A 23,146-nucleotide genomic window follows, 5' to 3' on the forward strand; every position below is an offset into this window, starting at 1 on the left:
TTGGGAAATCTCGAGCAACTTGAACATGGAAAGCCCTAAGTGGGGGGCGCTTATTGGAAAAAATACATTCGAAGGGGGGCGCTTATTCGGAAGGGGGCGCTTATTGGAAGGAGGGCGCTAAATCGAATTATTACGGTACTGAATTTATTTGGTGACCTCCTGTTACACGTCACGCATGACCCCCTAGCCACCCAGTCCGAGAGAGGCAAGGCGGAAAAACCACTGAGCATGCGCGTGCAAAATCCCGCCAATTCCAAATTAAAAATGGCGGACGGTGCAGGGCGACAAATAGCATTTTGCCACGTATTTAGGGACCAGTTACAGCCGCTCACATGAGTTTGAGACTGCGGCTTCTCACTGCATTTCAAAGTTCGATCACTTGACTTTCGGGTGGCCATTTTTGACGGCAATCGGACTTAGTTTTCCTAAAAGTTTTGGCATTTATTCTAAGGACTGAAGCGACAGCTGTACATGACAACAGGAGCCCAATTGACCGTGGTTTTTCCCGTTTGTTAAGGTCCTACGTGAATTGTTAAGGTCAGGAACTCCGTGGACGAAAGTTTGGACATTTTCAGAGAACATATCAAATATGACTTTTTTTTCCTTGCAATGACTTTTTTTAAACGCCCTTGAAAGATGGAAATCCAAATACGGGCGAAGGAGTCTGCATTTGCGTTTGTCTTCATCTCCTCACTCCCTTTCGATGAGCAGTTTAGCGAACGGTAAGCAGTTCATCTTGTTTATTGTGATGGCTGTTGTTTGTGTTATCGATTTTCTCATTGTTGTAAATCGCTCGTTTCCTAAAAGCGCTTTCTTAACTAGTGTACTGTATTTAGAATTAACTTGTTGTATGAATAAACATTTGTGAGTTCAAGTTATTTCTTGTCGTTGTTCTTTTATTCGTCTACACGGCCATCTTGTGCCGGCTACCCTCACGATTTTCCCGCCTTTTTGCCGTGTAGCCGCTAATGTCAATATCAATTTAGCCGGTTTTCGGCTAAACTGCAACACAAACGCAAGATTTTTGTGTTTACATCGCTTAAAATATGTTCTGTGCGAAGGCTCCTAGAGCTTTGAGGAGCAAAGAAAATCTCGTAACAAGGCCCGAAAATATTTATTGTTGGGGGAAAATTTCCTGCGTGGCTAAAACAGTCTTTAAACTACGGGTTTCAAGAAAGTTTGAAAATTTAAGCCTGAATGACCGCATTAATTAAAGGTGTGCTGAATTTAAATGCCTTTTTATTTTTAAATGGGTTTCCCAATGAAATGGTTTTCCAAGCAACTTTTTCAAGTTGTTTCAGTAGTTACCCAGATTACAAATATTTTAGCTTAATAAATAGAAACACCATTTTAAACTGCAGTTGTTTAATTCAGATTCAATCCAAATGTAGCCTTACACTTCACTTGAAAAGAATGAATGAGAACCCAGTGACTGGTACTACTAATGGACATACAAATGATAATTTTTTATTATTATTATTCCTATTAATGTTATTACTATGGCAACAAAAGTGCAGGGGGGGGGGGCACTGAGAAGGGAAGCCTTTCCCGTCATCCCCCGCACTCCCCCTATTTTTCATTTTTCGCCTTCCACCAATAATGGAGCCTCTGCGGAGGAGATACTTGTACTAGTATTTCTAAATAACAGATATTGAAGAGCATTACTTGACAGCAAGCAAGGAAATTGCATTCAGTCAAAATTGACCTGTCTATTTTCATAAAATTCTAATTCATTGATATTCTCAAAAGCTAAGGGTACAGCAGTATATATCATAAAATAAAACACTATAATGTACAATATTCTGCACAGGTCGTTAGAAAACAAATACTGTAAATTGAATCGCACAAGTAAAAACAGCATTTAATATGTTGTTGGAAGACAAAAACATCAAAGGGAAAAGAAAACTAAACTAAAAAAAAACACATCCTACTTAAAAAGAAACTCCCAAGGTAAAAAATGTAGCTAGAATTTAGATAAATGCTACAAAGGAATATGAATGGCAAACATCTTAATCTGCACTATCTTAGATGGTAAGGATATTTCATGTTAATGTTTAGAATGAGATAAAATGAGTAAGAAAAGAGTGCAGTGGTCTGAACAGCAGCACAGTGGACTCTTCTGCATTAAGCGAAACAGGAAATGTAAAGGTTTTTCGTTATTATGATTTTATTTGGTGATTAAAAATTAAGTGTGAACAATATTAAGTGCAATCATATTAAGTACATTAAGTTTTTTTCAATATGGCTTTTGTGCGGAAATTAAGAGTTGACAAATAAATCACAAACAATTTTAGATTATAATTTGTCAGTCTTAATCATATATCAATCTCCAGATTTCACTGGAAAATTATATTTTTAATGTTTGTAAACTGAGGATAATTACAACAAAATTGCTTACAAGATTGAATGAGTATTTCATGCTTAGGGACAAACATTTTTTAGACCTCTTATTGTATACCAGAAGTCTTTATTTAAATACAGATGCACAAGAATTATGTTAACTTGATAGACTAGGCAAGACTGTGAAGTTGACCACATGAATTAGTTCATGGTCCACCACTGGACCATTTACATCTTTTAGTGCAATCCTCTTCTGGATGCTATGCAGTTGTCACTCCTCCGCTGGATGGAACGAAACGACACCTATTGTAGAACAAAAGCTATATTTTAGGATATTTTTCTAACCAATATGTGTTTCTGAGATCACTGAGCTATTATAACATTTTACTAGTTTTTAATAAGAAAATGTTTTTCTGACCAATATGGATTCTGAGAGCACTGAGCTATTGTACTATAAAATTTCACTGAGCTATTGTATTATAAAATTTTACTAGCTTTAATAAGAAGTTTTATAGAGCTAGCAGATATTGATTATGGTTTTTCAGCCTTGGTTTTAATTAGCGCTATTTTTGGACTATAGTTTGGATCCCAAGCCCTGGGATGTTAATCAGTGTTTATTCAGCCTCATGGGCTAACAACTGGATGTGGATTAATATTTATCTAGCCTTAATTTTAAATTAGCACTAATTTTTGGGCTAATATTTGGATCACAGATATTGAAGGATGCCCCCTTGTTTCTCTTTTCTGAGGGACTTTGCTTTCTATGGACTATGAACCATATCTTATGAACTAAATCCAATGCAGCTAAGGCTTTCAAGGCAAAATGTTAATTAACCCATAAAAATACCTTTCTGCCCTATAATGTAATAAAGCAAATTAATCTTATAAAATAATATAATAAAAGTCAATTAACGTCCCCTATAAAGTAACAAAATAAAGTATAAAACCGTAATACAAACATCCACTAGCAAACAGCAAGCATTTCACATGGAATAGAAAATACAGTTTTAGATAGCAAATTGTCACTCTAAAATTGAAGGGAAGTTAAGTTTCAAAATTATTAATAACACATCAAAGTAAGTACATACATAATCAAGAAAACTTTTCCTCAAGACGCAATCCTGGAGCTGGTTAGCTGTAAACCAGAAGACCTGAAGTACAGAGCAAAAGGGTATGACACATACCCACATCAATCAACCAACTACTGGTTAAAAGGCTTTGGCATAGGCAGTGACCCTCATTTTGGTTATTGCACAGTGAACACCTTTCCTCTGGATGCTACAAAGTGACACCTGTTGATGACAAAAGGGCAACATATAATTTGAATAATTCCTGGACAATATATATTTTTAAGGACACTAATTTACTGTGCACTTTATAATGTTTTAGGAAACTAAGCTCTTGTATTAAGCTATGTGTATTATTAAGAACACAGAACACTAAACTCTTGTATTAAACTATTGCTATGTCACTAAGCTCCTGTATTAATCTATGTATATTATTCTTAGGGACTAAGCTCGTGTAATAAGCTATGTATATCATTAAGAACACTTGTATTAAGCCATGTATACAAGTTTCTTTTAAATTAGTGGTAGCCTTTAGCAAGTGGTAGATTGACAAGACCTTAGATGTTGTTTTGTGCTTTTTTCTTAGTTTCAAGTCAATTGAAAATTGAATTTCACAAGTTTAATTTGTTTTGTATTTTACATTTTAATTTGATCTAAACCGTCTGTTTTTTCATACCCCCCACCCCTAGTGCACACATGAGCACATACATGAACTCATCCTTTGATACAAACAGCATCAACCACTAAAATAACATAAATAAATAAGCAAATAAAATAATTTAATGTCCCCAATAAACAAGCAATAATAATAATAATTTAAAATTTGGTAACCCCTAACCAACTCTCATAGAGCTTACATAAACTCTTACTGATCTCTCACTCTCTTTATTGTAATCACAAACCCCCGCCCATGATACAAACATAAACCAGCAAGCATCAACCCACTCATAATATTTACAAACATACTCTAGCATACATCAGCAGGCTAGTATAAAAAAACCCCAATAATTATATTGTGAAATGGACTAACAAAAAATAATTTTAATTTTCTACTACTGTGCTATGCAAGTCTCTGAACTGTCTCTGAACTGTCACACCTAAGATTTAAATCTTCTCTTCACATAGACAGAAACACACAGCTTTTCCATACTGGATATCATACAAATGCAACAGAATCCCCAGGGAGAAAAATAAACATTGTGTAAACCAGCAATTAAATTGAAAATGGCAATTTGTAAATTAAATTTAAACAATCACTGATTGTCACTGAAGATCAGTGTTTATCAGTTCTACGAATGAACCAAAAATTTTTGTATTCTTATATGATAAAAACCAAATTGTAACAAAATTATAGTGAATAATTTTGTATTTTTTTATCAAATGGTTTAGCTGTAATGATTGATAGTTGATAGAACAACAACAAATGAAGAGCCATTATAAATATGGGTAACCTGTTGATAAACTATTATTTGCCTTCATGTTGTTTATTAATTTATTGTCAAAGGAAGTCATGACGAAACACCTCTTTGCTATGGCCTAAAGAAGAGAAGATATAAACCACTGATTTTAAAGTGGGCTCTCAAAGAGGATTGTTCTTGCTCTATACAAAGCAGTAAAATCTTTCACATTGAAAAATTAATAGTCTCCTTCGATCATTTGTCAGTAAGATGTACAAGTCACGGACTTAATTGATCTTCGCAAGACTTCTGAAAGCAAAATGGTACAGCACACTTAATGTTCTTTAAATTGCATTTAAATCAAAACTTTTACTTTTAGAAGACGAACGACTTCAGCTTGAATGGAAATCAATCTCAAGCCAAGTCTCCAAACATTTTCTGCATTCCGCTGCCTAATTGTGCGAATTTTATGTTCTCGAGGTGTTGAAGAGGTGAAATTTGATCTGCAGACTGTATATATTTTTTCACTTAGTATACATGTAGGCCATAAAGGTAATCGACACAAAAAACGTCCTTCGGGTTAAAAAAAATAGCATACACAATTTACAAGATCACATTTCAAAACCTTTTTAAATAAATTTGGATGGCAACGATGATACACCCGGGCTGAGCATAGGTGAACAGAAACCAAATGAGTCTCTTCCAAGAAGCGAGTTAAGATATAAGATTATTCCTCGCGAAGCGAGGCCGAAGGCCGAGCGTAGCGGGGTGTATAATTTTGTCCCTCAAAGGGCTCAGGCGGGATGAAATCTCGTGTGGAGTTTACGGTCATATATATATATATATATATATTTGTGAGCTTGGTGTCTGGCGGAAATGACGTCACACGGCCGCGCGCTGGTGGCCTAATGGTAAGGCGTCGAACTTCAAATCAGATCTTCGGGACTGAGGGCGGGGGTTCGAATCCCGCTAAGGTTTTTTTTTTTTCTTTTTTTTTTGTAGGTTCGAATCCTGAGCCTTTCATATTTATCGTTTTTCTTTTCGGATTGAAATAACACTGATTTCCAAATAATACTCCCTCAACGCCTATTCAGGCTATAAACCTTTCATGGCCATCAGGGGCGCGCGGGCGGAGGGTTCGAATCCTCCTGCCGTTCGTTCTTCTTTTCTTTAATGCCCTGAAATAAATGTCCAAAATGCGAATATCCAATAATTTGTCGATGATTTTGAAAATAGCCTGCGCTTCCCAACGCTTTATACCTCTTTACGAACCAGAAAGAGCCGCCATTTTCAAATCGGAGTAGACCCTGGGAACGAGGGTGTCGCGGCCATGTCCGTTACTAGGCAACAATAACAAATCACCGGTTAAAACCGGTTATCACTCCTTATTTATAACACCCCCCTCCCTCCCCAACCCAGAGCTTCGCGAGGCCCTGCGAGTCACGTATTACTAGTATTTAGATTTAGTGAATCGTGGAAACAATCTTCAACTTGCGACATCTAAATGAGGAAAGGCAATGCCAGAAACCAAACACGCGTAAGGAAAATGGCGCGCAAATATATCAACCGTTTTACCAAGATATGCTTACTTTGAAAGGTGAAATTGGCTTACCACTTAATTCTGCTGTGTTAGGTCATCTGTTCATCATAAATATCTTCAGTAGAAAAATAAATCATGCAGCAACAGGTCAGACAAAGCATGTGCTTCGCGGTGCTGAATGAAAGCGTCACGAAGAGCAATGGCTCCAACCGACGAACTAAATCGTAACGCAAAGAATGACGCTCAAAGAAAGTGATAAAGCCATGCTAAAATTCAGAACATACTAACCTTTGCTTCATCTGCATCCTCATCGACAAGCAAAAGTTTCAGATGGGTAAAAAATCCACAACAACGCTCGAAGTACAGGCTGCTCATGGCTAAATTTGATCAAATTCGAACTTATTTGCACCCGCAGACGGTCAGCGGAAAACACAGGAGCATGCTCCAAGACGGCGATTATTTCAGCCAATCAGCGGTTTTTCCGCCTATAAGAAGTGGCGCAGCCGGACTGCCAAGTCAAACCAGTCCCAACAAGTATTTAATAGGTGGTTGAGTTACCTTTGTGACTCGTTAAAACCAGTTTGAGAAGGCGTAATAATAATACCAAACAATGCAAATTAAAGCAGTGCCCTAACCAGAGCTTTCTTAAAGTGCCTATGAAGTAAAAAATAACTTTGCTCAATTTGCCTGTTTATGTCTTAGTTAGCACGAATATGCGTGTTTAAGCGATCAAAAGCGCTTTTTTCTAGTATTTTTTGAGCCTCGAAGTTTGGATTTCGCAATTTGAAGTGGGTCCTTTTCGCGCGCGGCCAAACGCTCCGGTTTCACCGGAAATGACGTACTTAGTGGTTCTAAAGACACCAGGATTATGTAAGGATGGGCCGATACAGGTTTTTCAAAACGATACGATATCGATACGATATTTGCCTTTTTTCTCGATATCGATATCGATATCGATATTATGACGTCATTTCCGTCCTGACGTCATTGGTTTGTCACGTGACCATACAAAGGACAGACCGGGCGTTATAAATGTTAGCCAAGAATGTTGATTTTGGTCTTTTCGGTTCACTGTTGCATCAGCAATGTGTGGACATCAAGTCAAGGCAAGAAAAATTCAAATATTGACAAGAACATCAATATTTCTTTGAGCAAAATCGCATTTTCAAACCTCACGTGCTGACCAGAAGACCGCAGGCTCAGGTCACGTGTGCAGTATCGAAAACGTATCGAAAGTGCGATATTTTTCGAAAGTATCGATACTTTTCAAAATTGTCAAAATATCGGTGTATCGAATATTTGGTATCGAGTATCGGCCCATCCTTAGGATTATGGCGTAAAGAGAGCAAAGAGGGCTGGCGAAAGCTATATTTCGGCTTTTGAGTCAAACAAAGGCAATTGCGCAAACGAAACTGCAACAAATACACTTATTTCCTTTGGTGAAGCTTCGCAGAGTAAATGGAAGCGAAATTTCCATGTGTATAGTAAAGCTATTCGTTCTGATGAAAACGCAAGAAGAAACGAATTCTGTTCCGTCGGCAGTTCAAGGATCGCTGTTCTCAGCACAAGCTCTTCCTTGCCACAAATGAAACGATAAAGTCATGAAGCGAAGAGGAAATTTATCAAAAGAGTCAGTATCTCTGTAAAGGATATGGTATGGTGTCTCTCTATATCATTCTGCCCTGACTAGCCGAAGAAAGATTTAGCAGTCGCGCCAGGAGTTTTATATATATATAAAAGTATATATAACATATATGTTACACAGCTGGGTACAGTATACGTGTTATTCTTTTATTATGAGACTTCGTTCCTCAAAATTTAATTTGTATGGTTAGTAGATCGTTTTATCATTCGTAAGGTAGCAGTCGTTTCCTTTCCCAAACACTCGAAACGATCGATCGCCAGACGCAAACGAATGCATCTGTGAAAGAAACAAAAATATGGAATGTAAATTCGACTTGAGTGAGTTAGAAATGCTTGTTTGTTTTCAAGTAGCGCGCTTCGAATGTTGTCACTCACGTCTGCAGTTCCGGTAGTATTCTATGGCGAATGCACTGAGATCTCGCAAAATCTTGGACAAATTTTACGGCTGCCTTCGCCGGAATTATTTGCTGATAAACACGCACTCACGGCTGTAATCAGGATTTATCGTATCCGGATAAAGAAGTCGACGGTTGAAAATATACCGTAGAGCTAACGAACCATAAAGAGCAAAAACTGCAGTTCTGTCTATTCTTGAAGAGGAAATTTTGGTATCGTTCATTGAAGTCAAAAAGTGCTTATCTTGAGTTTGAAGAAGTGTTATCTTGCCGTGTTGTCAAGTTTAATTATGTCACTCTCACGCTTCGGAGAAATATGTCAGTCCACTGTACTTTCCCACACAGGAACACAATCAAAATGAAAGCGATCGAGCAACTGATCGCTTCTTGTATTAAAATCACCAAATCGTTATATAATACCGAATAACCACCGGGATAGGCGTACCGTAACCTGAATTTACACATTCGACAAGCAAGCAACCTCGGCGCGGCAAGCAGCGCTCGTGTCAATTCCGAAGCACATTGCGACACTGCGAAACCACTCACAAAATCAAAGCCGTCGATGTATGTGCTTTTGGAAACAATAAAAATTCTAGTTATTCATTTTTTATAGGGAATTTTTCATTTGAATCTGCTTCGCCGAAGTTCGATCGTGCTTGTCGACCAGCGCTTGTGTGAAAGAGCGCTTGATCGGCTTGCACATGTGCTTGCGGCGGTTGGACAGGTCCAACTAGCTACTTCAGTCCATTTAGTGTCACGATATTTCGTTGTGCGATTCATTTCTGCTAGAAACACGCTCTGCCAAGTCCGCAGATGGCAACAAATCGTTCTTGTCGGACAAGATTTCGATTTATCAACGAAAAAGCAGCAACAATCTCAGCTGAAGTAGTGAACTTCACTGTGTATCAACAAAATCTAAGTGTAAACTGATCCGTGGAACCACTAACTACGTCATTCGAGCCAAATTCGTGTCCAGTCTCCAGACCCACTGTTTTGTCTTACCGAGGGCACTTTAGGCGGCAAAAAGTCCGATTTCTCTCTCTTTGACATTATTCTTTTTTAGTGCAGAATGCACTATTGTGATGGTTTGGTGGGTTGGCGTTTGCTAAACCCCTAAACCACTAAACCACTAAACCACTAAACCACTAAGCCACTAAACCGCTAACGCGGTGTAAACTTTTAATCACCAATTAATTAATTAATATCAATTAATTAATTATTTCTGTAAAGGGGGGAGGGGATGGAGAGCACCTGACCGTGTGCCCTTGGTAAATCGGGGAGTCCATTACGATACTTACAATTGAAGAACTCAAGGTATATATTTGTTTCAGAAAGCACTATGCTCTCCTTGTGGTACAATTCTTTCTGGAAAAAAATACTTTGCGCTAAACGCATGCGCAGATCAGTCTTCATCACGAACATTGCGTTTTTCTTCTGCAGAAGGATTCGTGTAGACTCCGTGGCCCCAAGTTAAAACCACAAATTAATTGAATTAGACAGTAAGGCGTCATAGCAGATCATGTGAAATAATTCTTGATATGGCAATGCTGTTTTCTTAGAAAAGGTGATCTAGCATCTCATAATTAATTGATAACCTGATAACATCTGTGTTATAATCAATGTCGCCTTCTTTGCAGAAAATAAATCACGTTACCATAGACATCATGTTACATCCGTTTTCGACAAAAACAAAAGTATGTTACATGTTTTTGACAAAAACAAAAGTATCTTGTTTGCTGTTTCAATAACAAACTGAAATTCAAGCTATCGAAAATTAAAATAACAGTGACGTGTTTAGAAATTTTGTATTAAAGCCTAACGTGGTGTGCTTTTCAATGCGGTTGAATTCCTGTAGAATCCGTGGCGTTAATTTAATTAGACTTAAAAGGCATCACAGCGATCTGCGAGAAAAAAACAACAATATCATGTTACATCCGTCACTTCCTTTCCTTTTATTTGTTCTCCATCGGTTGAACTAACCTCCGTTTTATTTTGTAAAACCTCTGCCGCTTTAGTGTTTGAACATGCTTTCGTGACGGTTCCGACATTTCTTGAAAGAAATCTTCACACTACGTGCTTCTCGGCTTCATGCTTGAGTGAGCGTGTGACGTGTTCACAGCGCTTTCGTAAATCGTAATTAGGTATGCAAAAACTTGCACCGGGATTTTCGGCGTGAACACCTGATAACCAGGAAACAAATATCCTAGCTGTACTGCGTTTTAAAAACCCTTTCGAAAAAGATGTTTTTTGATTAGATTTGTTCTTTAGTTTTGAGAATCGTCTTTCGTGCAGTTTAAACCGTAACTTAATTAAATTAAACAAATGTCATCGATGTCGCCGTAAAACAAACAAAAAACAAGAGTTTCATGTTACGGCATTTTCAAGGAAAACAAAAGTATTTTGTTACAAACGAACAAAAGTGTCGTGTTACGTTTGCAAAGATTAACGTAAGGAACACCTAGGAAAGAATACAAGTAGCCTGTGAACAGTTTTTCCGAAAGTAAAGTAAAACAAATAAACACGAACATATATAAAACATCATACTTTCAATTGTTCCATATTGCATTCTGCACTTACCAAATCATCGAGATTTTTTAACTTTTCGGAAAGTAGACATAATAAGCTACCAAAAAAAGCAAAAAAGTTTTTTACTTCATAGGCACTTTAAGCAAATATCGTTTCTTGCTGCGTACTATTAGTAGTTGAAGCTTTCCACTATGCCAAAGGTAAGAGAATAGCATCGCTTTCGAAATTCTCAATTCAGCTGCAAGTTCAGTGCAAATGCCACAAAAAGCAAGCACCATCACGGTCGACAAAATATCAAATTTTGTTTGTCTCTCATTAAGCGAGGAATATTAGAGCGCCTAGACGCTGGTGAGGTCATCGTCGGAGATGGCGGCTTCTTGCTCTGCTTGGAGAAGCGAGGCTACGTGAAAGCTGGCGTGTGGACACCAGAAGTAAACGTGGAGCATCCAGAGGCTGGTAATGATATTTTATCGTTTTAAGGTCAACAAGACGCTAGCAGAGCGTACACTCCGGCCCTGGAAGAGGGGGGCAAAGGGTTTATACGTGACACGTGAAAAGGGCAAAAATTAGACCGTGACGCGTGAAAATAGGGCAAATATCAGACCGTGACGCGTGAAAATAGCTAGAAAAGACACGTGATCCGTGAATTCTGCTGTTTCAAGTATACGTGACACGTGAATTTGGTTAAAACTTGTGCGTGAAACGGGATCACGATACCCCCTTTGCTACCCTCCTGGAAGTGACATAGGGGTGGAGGATTAGGGAGGGGATTGGGTACGTATCGGAACTCCCGAGTATTAGAGGCTAAAATAAAACATAAAATACAATAGCAAAGATATCGTTGACGTCACCTATCGTTATTAATGTGCTTTTGTGTAAACTTGTTGGACATTTATCGAACATTTAAATAACAGTGACAATGTTTGTAAACAAATATCTTCCCTATAAAGAATAAAGAAAAGCTGCCTAGATAAAACTAGGAATATAGACGTGGTTTTACAGTGTGAAGACTTAAATGCAAACGAATAAACAAAATGACCAGTAACCTTAGACAATACTGTGGAACCCCGATATATAAATGATGTACCAAGGGACTGGCGAAACCATATCGTTATATCGGGGAATCGTCAAACGTCTTAAACCGGGATTTCGTTCCGCTGGAGTAAGGACTCGCTAATGAAGACTTGTCAAAATATAAAACCATCTCAATGTGGTACTTCTTGGTACAGAAAAGCGTTTTTCGGGAGTTATTTACGAATCACGGAAGCGTAGCGTGACCACCAAATAGCGGCTGCGAAGGAGACTGGAATATTGTTTACACAACTCTGAAACTACATGGTTCCTTCCAAAAACTGAATTGGTAATACTTTCTACGCTCTTCATTTACTTAACTATTAATCAAACTACTTGTTTGCATTTTTCTGGAGTACTGGAGTAATTTTTTAAATCTTTTATAAAACACAAAACTAAGGGCCTGTTTACATGGAGGGAGGGTGCCCCGGCTAACCGAGTTACCCGGCTAGAAGGGATAAAACCTAGCCCGCCTTTACATGCAGAATTCACAACCCTTCTACCCGAGATTAGACAGCGTCATTGAAGCGTGTCACGGCGTGGGAAAACAATGTAGCTCCAAATGATTGAAGAAAAATATGACTTTTTACTGAATAATCAAGGCTTTTCGTCTTCCAACTTATTTCAATATGATGTACAAGTTCTCAGAAATTTACTGCGTTCATTTTTGACGAAATTCAATCGAAATTCAACAGTATTTGGCCGCCAAATTGAAATTAAATTTGTTGTTTCGTGAATTAGGATAATCATTCCCACGAAAATTTCGAATTAATTTGCTGTTGCTCAAAGAAATATTTCCAGCCGACTGATAAAACTAATTTTGATCAAATAGCACTGTTTGGGTCCAGAATTTATACATTTTATGCCATTAACTTCAAATTTAGTTTAAAAACACGCGCGAAAACTTATCCCGGCAAGCCGGGATAGCTCAGGCATAACCGTTTACATGGCAAAAAGCTATCCCGCCTAGAAGGGTGCCCCGGGCAAGTAGACCGAGTGCCCCGGCAAGGCGGGTTACCCTTCTAGCATGTAAAGGCTTCAATACATTTTCTTAGGAAACGTATGAAAAGTTGGCTCGCCCAGGTTAGCTCGGTTAGCCGGGTAACTCGGTTAGCCGGGGCACCCGCCTTCCATGTAAACAGGCCCTAAAAGTCTGGTCGCCGTTGAAAGATGATCAGGTAACACCGCGTCTGTCTCGAAACAGATCGATGTCTAGATCTTCAAAACCTAAAATACCGAACTAAAGATGGACAAATGAAAGAAACTTGAAAGAAACGTTATTTCAGATTAATTTTCATAGAAGGTGAAGCAAAGAAATGTATTCAAAAGGTCTCAAAAGCGTCAATTTTAAAACTCGTGAAACAACCCTTGCACGCTTAATTAAATTTATTCACGCAAAAGCATTTCTTGTACTGCAGCGAACGGCTTTTGCATTATAATTTTTTACTTGACTTCTTTTACTGATCCTTGTAAAAATGTCATCTAAAATTCAAAGCAATAATATACATAACATTTGCTTTCTGAAGTCTCGAGAAGCCGCAGAAAGTCCTTGATCAAGTCCATGATTTGTATTCAAAACACACTGATAAGTGCGTCGCGACACAGTCTTCGCGGCCCCGAAAGAAAGATGGATTTCTTAACACTACCAAGGTTTTAGCAATCTGTACTTGCCCCAGAGAGGGAAGTTTACGTGTTTAGCATAACAAACAAGACCTTGAAAGTTTGTAATCCGTTCCGTGGCACAAAAGACTCCGCATCAATGACTTCACTTGCAATGGCGACTTTTCCCTGTCGAGGTCAAACAGATGGTACGCAAAGCACAATGGGATTACGTCACTCGATTGCGCAATTTTGCAGATTTGTGACTAGTTACAAAGAAATCAAGCCCATTTTATCCAGCCGGAGTAATAAACTGGGAATGCAATGACGTTCTGCGGACTGCGGTTTATTCGTGAGCGCACTTCTCATAATTTGCACATGTACAGTTATGCTCAGGGGAGGGGGGAGAAAGTCGGCACTTTTCTTTGAAGACACAGCAGTGCCTGGAAACGGTGCGAGTCTATGTCAATCAAGCCGTTGCTAAGAAAGACGTCAAACCAAAGTTTTGTTTTCTCAGAAAGATTTAAATATCAATGACTGCGTGCGTGTGAAATGCGAGTAGTGGCGGTGTTTGCGTTTGATGTTTTACGCCGCTAAGATGTTTTTGGCATTTTTCTCACCGAATGTTTCACGTCACTGAGAATGTTTTGGCGGCGTGGAATAACAAGCAAAAAATTTGTCACGGTTGAAATTTAACAACCAAAAAATGGGAAATTATTTCAGAATCATTCGAGTTATTCTTAATTAGTATAATTCGCAAGCATTACTTTTGCAAGACTGGTCACCGCACAGGCGGCCCAAGTTCACTGCGTGAATTAATTATTTGTAAAGTGTAAGCGAACGTGACTCTTGGCTTCGAGCGGTGTTGTGTTACAAAGATGCGATTTATAAGGGTTTGTATGGGAGCTTAGCGATTTTGATTCAAAAGGTATAAAATTAAATATTTTACTGATAAAATCGACTTACCTTGTTTCCATGTTGTGTTCTTTGTTGTCTGCCTGCGTCTCAGGTCGTTTTAAAGCGTTTTCGGCGAGTTGCGCTGGCTGGTGGTGTTTCTTAGTGGAAACAAGGTAAGTCGCTCGTTTCCTGACCGCGGGTCAAAGGGAACGAAGACCCTGGGTACGAGGATGCTACGCCCTTAGCAAACATGTAGATAGCTACTGCGCAGTCTCGGTTGCCCGGCACCGCTATGACCACTTTTTGAGTCGTGTAACAAAGGAAGTTTCTTCTTCCCCCCCCCCCCCCTTCCCCTGGTTATGCTTGATCGAGTCGAGATCTAGCAGATATGATGCAAATTTAATATTGTTCTTGTTTTCTGCTATTTGACAATTACATTTTGAACCCGCTTTTAAGAGTGAATGCCAGCAAAGACAGCACAGACCTAAAAGTATGGGCGAAATCGATTTTTGAGCTGTGTTACATTCTAACTGCCATTTCTTTCAGAGCAGGACTGCTCACATTTTTTGGCTACAAGCGTGACAGATCCCGGCCACTACCCTGACGCAGACGGGTGTGGGTGTGGTTTGCGGGTTTGGAGGAGGGGGGGGGGGGGTAGTTGTGATGAATTTTCTCTAAAGCATGTAAATTATTACATGTAAACCTTGCAAAGAATAAGCATTTTTCAATCAAATTCGACTTTTACCAAAATGAGAACATTTGCTTTGCTGCCAGAACGGAACGAAAAAACTGGAAATTTTACCCTGCCTTAAAAGATAAGAAAAAAGTATACATTCGCTGATTGGATGGTTCTTGGTTTTCGTCTGAAAGAAGAAATATAATATAATAATCACACCGTACATGACCCTTATGGGCAGCTGTGCACGTAGCGATTGTGTGACGATCTTCAGAACGCGTTACTTCCGGGGTTACTACTCACTGTTGAATCGTTTCCTTTTTTTCTGTACAGTGCGACAACTGCATCGCGAGTTCCTTCGCGCAGGCGCTGATGTTATGCAGACCTTTACTTTCTACGCCAGCGATGACAAGCTACAAAATCGAGGAAATACAGCTTCCGAGAAGATTGGGGTAACGATTTTAATTGCTTTTCGAGGGAAATCCTTGAAAACTACTTGAAACCTGTTAGCCTCTATCATTTAATAGTTCAAAGGGCGAAACGCATGAGAGCAAAAATGGAAAGTTAGCCTGTCACGAAAATTTTATTTTGGCTCGTCACGCAATCACAACTTGCGTGACAAGCCATAAGTTTTTTGGAAAACGGCTATGCTCGCTAATTTCCATGACCGGTGGTTGACGCATTTAAGGCATACTTATCCTTTGAAGACCCTTTAATTTTTTCTTTTTCAATACTCCAGAAAACGCACTCAAAAAGACTCAGTAAAAACTAATAAAAATGATTCGTATATGTAACGACAGCAAAAAGAAAAAAAACACCGCCAATTATCTCCCCCAGCTAGCCATACAAATTGTCTTGTTTTACTACTTATGAAAAACGTTGTGTCCCTTTAAAGATAGTAAGGTATTTTTTCTTTTTAATTGTCCACATTTGTCGAAAACATCAGACTCGTAACCATTCACTAAAAGTACGGTAAAAGTATGGTAACATATTATGAGTCTGTTATGCTAAAACTACTTTTATGCTCCAAAAAGGCAAAATTTTGCTTCATTATATTTGCTTGCAGTGCTACTTTGAGTAAAGACGTAAAAAGTGTTTGTTCTTCCGGATTACTAAAAGAAATGCTAGCAAAAGCGTGCAGTTATGTGGTTAGAAAAAATGACATTTTATTTTGGTCAAGGGGACATGGAACGGAATAAATTTCGCGGCGCGTGGGGTGTTCTGGGTATCCCATTGCCGAACATGCTGCGCGCCGCGTAATTTATTCCCCTCCAGATCTCTCTGGCAAAAGCTTTTTATAGAAAACGCTTTCTTTTATTTTTCTACCACCATAAAACCTATTAATAGCGGATGTGTACGAGTGTGCGTGTACATTGTATTTCAGTGCGAGCTCGTTAACCAAGCCGCGTGTGATCTCGCGCGCGAGGTGGCCAACGAGGGAGACGCCCTCGTAGCAGGAAACATTTGCCAAACGCCTTCCTACATGTCAGGACTTGGAAAAGAAGTTGTCCAGAAGGAATTCCAGAAACAGATCGACGTGTTTGTGAAGAATGACGTGGATTTCTTAATTGGAGAGGTACGTTTGCATGCAGCATGCGTGCAGATATGTACACGCACGAGATTCTTGCTGAAAGTATTCAACCAGGAACCCTGAATCATCTCTTTTCAATTAGTTAAAGGTTAGACTACGGTTTTGGAAAAATAACATTATAAGTAAAATTACTTTTCCCTTTGGTAGTTTAATTCCTCCACCTTGAAAAGAAGTCTGAGATTCCATCACATATATCTGATGAAATCTCAGACACTAATTGGTACTAATTGCCAACACTACAATGAAACTGTCCGACAAAGTACGAAATTTGGGTGTCATATTATATTAGGCAAGGAACTGAGCCTTAAACAACACGTTAATGACATTTGCAAGAAGGCTATCCTGGCAATACTGCCAATATTAAGTCGGATGAGAAAATGTCTGTCTCAAATGTATCGTGAACCCCTTTGTCATATCACGCCCAGATTATTGGAACAGTATTCATTACGGACTCCCTAAACTACCTACCTACCTAACTTCTCTTCTAAACGCCTATAAACCAACTCATTCCCTGCGTTCATCTGGCCAATTACTCAGATTTAATGTGTGTGTGTTTTACCATTTTTCAAGACGTTTTTCTACGTAGAGGAAGCAGAATGGGCGATTGAAGTGATGAAGGCAACAGGCCTTCCAGTTGCTATGTGTCTCAATATCTGTTTAGCGGGGGACTTTGAAGGAGTGAGTGTCGAGGAATGTGCTGTTAGAATAGCTAAAGCAGGTAACAGTGGAAGTCATTTTTCTCTCTCTAAGCGGCTTTTAAACGGCTGTCGTAATCACACCTGCCAACCACAAGTAAACTAGGGCGAGAAAAACAATAAATTAATCAGAACCCGAAGCAAAAACCATATGTCAAAATCCGTGGCAAGCGTGGAAAAACGTGTTACCAGTGTCAACTGCGGGAAAACATGTAACCAGTGCTTAGCGCGGGAAACATGTTGCCAGTGTCAAGCGCGGGAAAACGTGTTACCAGTGTCAAGCGCGGGAAAACGTGTTACCAGTGTCAAGCGCGGGAAAACGTGTTACCAGTGTCAAGCGCGGGAAAACGTGTTACCAGTGTCAAGCGCGGGAAAACATGTTACCAGTGTCAAGCGCGGGAAAACGTGTTACCAGTGTCAAGCGCGGGAAAACGTGTTACCAGTGTCAAGCGCGGGAAACGTGTTACCAGTGTCAACTGCGGGAAAACATGTTACCAGTGTTAAGCGCGGAAAACATGTAACCAGTGTCAAGCGCGGGAAAACATGTTGCCAGTGTCAAGCGCGGAAAAACGTGTTACCAGTGTCAAGCGCGGGAAAACATGTTACCAGTGTTAAGCGCGGGAAAACGTGTTACCAGTGTCAAGCGCGGGGAATTTTGTTACCAGTGTTAAGCGCGGGAAAACATGTTACCAAAGTCAAGCGCAGGAAATTGTGTTACCAAAGTCGAGCGCGGGAAATTGTGTTACCAGTGTTAAGCGCGGGAAAACGTGTTACCGGTGTCAAGCGCGGGAAAACGTGTTACCAGTGTCAAGCGCGGAATAAAAAGGGGTTACCAGTGTCAAGCGCGGGGAATTGTGTTACCAGTGTTAAGCGCGGGAAAACATGTTACCAAAGTCGAGCGCGGGAAATTGTGTTACCGGTGTTAAGCGCGGGAAAACATGTTACCAGTGTCAAGCGCGGGAAATTGTGTTACCAGTGTTAAGCGCGGGAAAACATGTTACCAAAGTCAAGCGCGGGAAATTGTGTTACCGGTGTTAAGCGCGGGAAAACATGTTACCAGTGTCAAGCGCGGGAAAACATGTTACCAGTGTCAAGCGCGGGAAAACGTGTTACCAATGTCAAGTGCGGGAAAACGTGTTACCAGTGTCAAGTGCGGGAAAACGTGTTACCAGTGTCAAGCGCGGGAAAACGTGTTACCAGTGTCAAGCGCGGGAAAACGTGTTACCAGTGTCAAGCGAGGGAAAACGTGTTACCAGTGTCAAGCGCGGGAAAATGTGTTACCAGTGTCAAGCGCGGGAAAACGTGTTGCCAGTGTCAAGCGCGGGAAAACATGTTACCAGTGTCAAGCGCCGGAAAACGTGTTACCAATGTCAAGCGCGGGAAAACATGTTACCAGTGTCAAGCGCGGGAAAACGTGTTACCAATGTCAAGCGCGGGAAAACGTGTTACCAGTGTCAAGGAAAATCTGTAACCAATGTCGATCGCGGGAGTCCCAATCGCAGGAAAACGTGTTTCCAGTTAATTTTATTGTTGGATTCTTCTAGTGAGACTGAAAAAAATTCTCCTTGCATTATGCCACGCAGCTAATTTTATTAAAAGGAAAATAAATCGGTTTAACAAACATTTAGACGTATAAAGGGGAGAAAAGTATGCCATCCGGGTTATTGTATGTGATGTATGGGGTGAATGCTATCGAGCACGATCTCATTGTAGCCATAGTAACAATAATGTGATCTGGTTGTTTGTTGGCAGGCGCCGACATCGTAGGTATCAACTGCTTTTTTGATCCAGACGTGTGCTTGAAAACTATGAAGGTCGTGAAAGAGAGCTTGGACAAGGCTGGATTGAAACGTCACCTGATCGTTCAACCAATAGGATACAGGACGCCAGAATGCATGGAAGGCAACAACCCCGCCAGTAAGACTGGTTTTACAGGGCTGGCTGAGTTCCCTTTAGGTATGAAAGTTTGAACCATCTTGCAAAATATGGAGCCACATGAAAGTACTTCTCAAAAGCATTCATATCATCAGACGAACACGTCTTGCATTCATCCTGACAAACGTAGAAGTTAGAAGTAAAAAGAATTTTACCAAACTTGTTAGTAATTCCCCAAGCTAAAACAAGAGGACGTGACGATGTTTGGAAAAGCGTTCTTCATAAGCATAGATCTTTACGATTTTATTTCTTCGTTTCCTCCTTAGTAACTTCGGAAGAACTGTAAGAGAATGTTTCATCTCATTTCCAAACACCTCGAATTTTGGCAAAAATACTCGTTGCGCGTCGTAGTTTCAAGAGGGGCCAGAAGGGGTTAAATGGGAACTAGGATTTGGACAAATTTTCACGGGGGAAATAGGATTTGGGTCACTGGGACTGGAATCACAAACAGATCAACAATAGAACTGGGAATGGGGATCAATGGGATTTGGGAATTTGGGAAAACAATAGGCTGGGAAATGGGATTTTATATCCCCCTCTTCAGGACCCTCTTTCAACACTTGCCTCCGCGTTTGTAAGCGCCAGGTAAGAGATTGCCTCACGTGTTTGACATACTTACATAAACTAACCACATATATGAAAATTTTACTTAGTAGCCTTAATTTCAATTGATTCCATCCAAAGTTAGTTGGGAATATTCGTCTTGAAGTTATTTTCTTTCGGGTTCCATAACGCGAGTACTGTTTATTGTATTATTTTCTCTTAGCTTTAGAGACGCGTTTGCTCAATCGGTTTGACATGCAAAGGTACGCTCGGGAAGCTTACAACATGGGGATTCGCTATATTGGAGCGTGTTGTGGAATGGAACCTTACCACGTGAGAGCTATCGCCGAAGAGGCAAGCGCCAATGTTCACTTTATAATCATTGAGACACGCGCCCGTTTGTAACAGAACTGTGTTACAAAAGTGAAATTAAACATGGACGAATAAGGGCCAGAGATGGGGTGACATGAGTGTTAAGGTGGATTTTCACTGACGCGTAAATATTTACGTACGTAAAACGTGCGTAAAAAAAGATACGTAGGCAAATTTCCACTGTCGCGTAAAAAGTAATAAAAAGCGTTTCCTTTTTACGCGCGTTGAACGTGCGTAAATGTCCGCCATACTGAATTGTCAAGTTGGTGAATAGAGTGCGTGATTGTCGGCCATATTGGAGGAGTGAAACAATAAGTTGTTTTTCCTTTGGGAAAAAATCATTAACATTTTTAGGCAAATATCTTGTTGTTTGACTCTTCCAACATGGCTGCCATGAAAACACTTTGTACCAAACGCTAGACAAAGAAATGCGTGAATATGATCAAGAGGCATTTTATAAATACTCCCGAAAGACACCATCAAGTAAAAGAGGATTTGAGGCGACCTTCCCGGATTCCCGGTTCAAAGTCTACGTGACCTGACGCCAGGCGTTTTCTTTCACTACTGCGTTCGTGTAATTTGGTTCTGTAGCCAGTTCTATAGATTATTTCTTGAACTGACTTTCTCGATGAGAAGTGTTTTTACATCTGAATGTTTTCCCAAGTAAATCGATGGGCGATTTAAAACAAAATGGTTTTCCACATGGTAAGTGGTGTCATGTGACGAAATCCAAAAGTATGATTGGGTAAATCGTTGCGTAACCGCAGACAGCCGCAAAAAAAGTTGAACTCGGTTCAACTTTTTTCAAAACCCCCAAAATCGCTACGTGCGTAAACGTGCGCGTCACGTGCGTAAATACCTGGAAAAAAAACGTGGCATTGGAAATTGGACAACGTAAATTCGACGCTCGTAATCGCGCGCGTAAAATTTCATTTTACGTACGTTTATAATTTTTACGCGCGTTAACGTGCGTAAACAAAAACGCGACAGTGGAAATCCACCTTTAGCCTGGGAACGCAGTTGGATTCCCCTGTCTTCGCAAAACTCCGTCTGCTAAGTAAATGTGGGCCGTTATCTTTCCAAGAAGGATGAGGCGTAAAACATTTATACAATTTATTATCCAGTAAGAAAGGGAATTCCCAGGCCATTTTATTAGATCTGTCATTTTTTGTTCTGGCGTTTTACCCGTGTGGTCAGGCAGATTGACAATCTTTAATAAACATTTTTCCTATTTTATTCTCCAGCTTGCTAAAGAACGAGGTAAAATGCCTCCCGCCAGCGAGAAGCACGCCTTGTGGGGAGACGGCCTCCGACAGCACACTTATCCGTGGGTTAGGGCCAGGTAAGGGAGTTCCCAGGGGTAAAAAGTCCTTTGAGGTCATTAACATGTGATGAAGACGTCTTATGACAGAGGGATTATGTCATGATTTCCGTAAAGTCAAAATTGATGCGTAATCTTAGATTTCTAAAGTATTCTATGACGTCAGACAAGCAGCTAAATATTGAACTGACTCAAAAGTAAACAAAGACAAAACGTAAAAGTTCGGGCTTAAAAGAACAGAAAAATTCTAAACTTGAAAAATCATTTTGAGTGAATTGAACAACAATGACATGAGCATGGAACAAAGAAAAAAAAATCTTGAGTCCCCGACGGGAATCGAACCCATAGCCTCCCAAATACCGGTTGGGCGCTCTAACCAACTGAGCTACGAGAAACTCGTGGTGAGCTGGGCCATTTCAGCTAGGTTGATATGTGACACGCGTCCTGCATACTGCTAGGATCAGCAATGTCGAAATCATCAAATGTGTAGTAAATAATAAAGATGGTAAATGTTAAGCTCGGTGATAAATAATGAAGTGAATTGATAAACAACACGTGAAAAAATGTGTCCTTAAATTGGGGTCCACAAAATTCTATTTTACCCCAGGGCTCGCCGATCCCACTGGGAGAACCTTCACCCTACAAGCGGTCTTCCATACAGTGGCGCCTTACGCGAGCTGACTTCTCAGTGGGGAGATCTCACCCTGAAGAACAAGGCCATGATACAGAAGAAAACTTTGACCACAGACGAGGAAGTACAGGAGTTAGCAAAACGCGCGGAGACCAAATAGAACTGCGAAGGACTGGAACCGAATCCCATTCACAAAGCTTTGGGCGTAGTCAATTGCGTTCGTGATTTTTTTAAAGAAAGATACAATTAGTAGGAATTCTAGGATTTAACATTTTACCTCTTTAGTAGTGTCAGAGTATATAAAACAAATTTTTTAAAGTGCGCGCTTGAATGTAACTTTCATTTTAATTGTCATATTTTTAGGATTCGCTCCACGGACTAATATAAAAGTCAGGAGTCTAATTAAGAAGACTCATTAATAAATTTAATGTTTTAGTTTTAACATAGTTTCTATGGTCTTAGAGAGCTGATGTTTGCAGTGAAACAATTTATTGCTCTTTTCCAGATACCATTATATTTTTGATATTTTAGTTGTGTATTCTGCAGGGCTATTTTCAATGGCCGTTTGTTTGTAGTGTGGAAATAAATACATTTTTCCTTGAGAGTTTACTACTTATTTTAAATTATGGTCCTTACACAACCCCAAATTATCAAGGGAAAAGCCCCGGGAACGAGGTTGGTCCTTACACTTTTAAGCCGAGAGTCAACATACGTGATTCTAATTGAATGACCCTCCCTGTTCTTTTTGGTAATATGCGGGTAATAATGTATATGAATACAGTCAACTCTCTCTTAACGGACACTTCTATAAGACGGACACCTGGTGTTGGTCCCGTCCCTGCCGTTTTTCAGCCATTTTACTGTAACTAAACTCCCTATAAGACGGGCACCTCTAAAAAACGGACA

At 39.8% G+C, this 23,146-nt stretch overlaps 1 protein-coding gene and 1 long non-coding RNA gene across 4 annotated transcripts; one reads left to right on the forward strand and one right to left on the reverse strand.

The window, feature by feature from the left end:
* Positions 1–1,454: 1,454 nt before the first annotated feature.
* Positions 1,455–6,743, reverse strand: LOC144631099 (uncharacterized). 3 transcript variants are annotated; one of them, XR_013566689.1, is made up of 4 exons: positions 6,633–6,743; positions 6,394–6,459; positions 3,429–3,632; positions 1,455–2,643 (listed from the first exon to the last, which is right to left on the reverse strand). It is a non-coding gene; the product is annotated as an uncharacterized LOC144631099 (long non-coding RNA). The 3 variants fall into 3 exon arrangements; XR_013566686.1 differs by having other exon boundaries at positions 1,457–2,643; positions 6,417–6,459; XR_013566675.1 differs by lacking the exon at positions 6,394–6,459 and having other exon boundaries at positions 3,429–3,491.
* Positions 6,744–11,047: 4,304 nt separating this feature from the next.
* LOC144662244 (betaine--homocysteine S-methyltransferase 1-like) lies at positions 11,048–22,829 on the forward strand. Its single transcript, XM_078523051.1, has 9 exons — positions 11,048–11,109; positions 11,230–11,365; positions 15,486–15,604; positions 16,537–16,728; positions 17,314–17,461; positions 19,191–19,394; positions 20,140–20,270; positions 21,533–21,630; positions 22,217–22,829. Exons 1-9 carry the CDS (start codon positions 11,101–11,103, stop codon positions 22,398–22,400), a joined length of 1,221 nt encoding a protein of 406 aa, XP_078379177.1. The 5' UTR covers positions 11,048–11,100; the 3' UTR covers positions 22,401–22,829.
* Positions 22,830–23,146: the final 317 nt, after the last annotated feature.

The sequence above is a fragment of the Oculina patagonica genome, chromosome 1, assembly GCF_052425735.1.
Source record: "Oculina patagonica isolate OP01 chromosome 1, crgOcupat, whole genome shotgun sequence".
In the NCBI taxonomy this organism is placed as follows: Eukaryota; Metazoa; Cnidaria; class Anthozoa; order Scleractinia; family Oculinidae; genus Oculina; species Oculina patagonica.

Bases quoted from the DNA above. Each gene is read 5' to 3' on its own strand.
- LOC144662244 (XM_078523051.1), top strand. The intron at 15,605-16,536 runs GTAACGATTTTA...ATTGTATTTCAG, and splicing joins CAGCTTCCGAGAAGATTGGG to TGCGAGCTCGTTAACCAAGC. The intron at 19,395-20,139 runs GTATGAAAGTTT...ATTTTCTCTTAG, and splicing joins GCTGGCTGAGTTCCCTTTAG to CTTTAGAGACGCGTTTGCTC.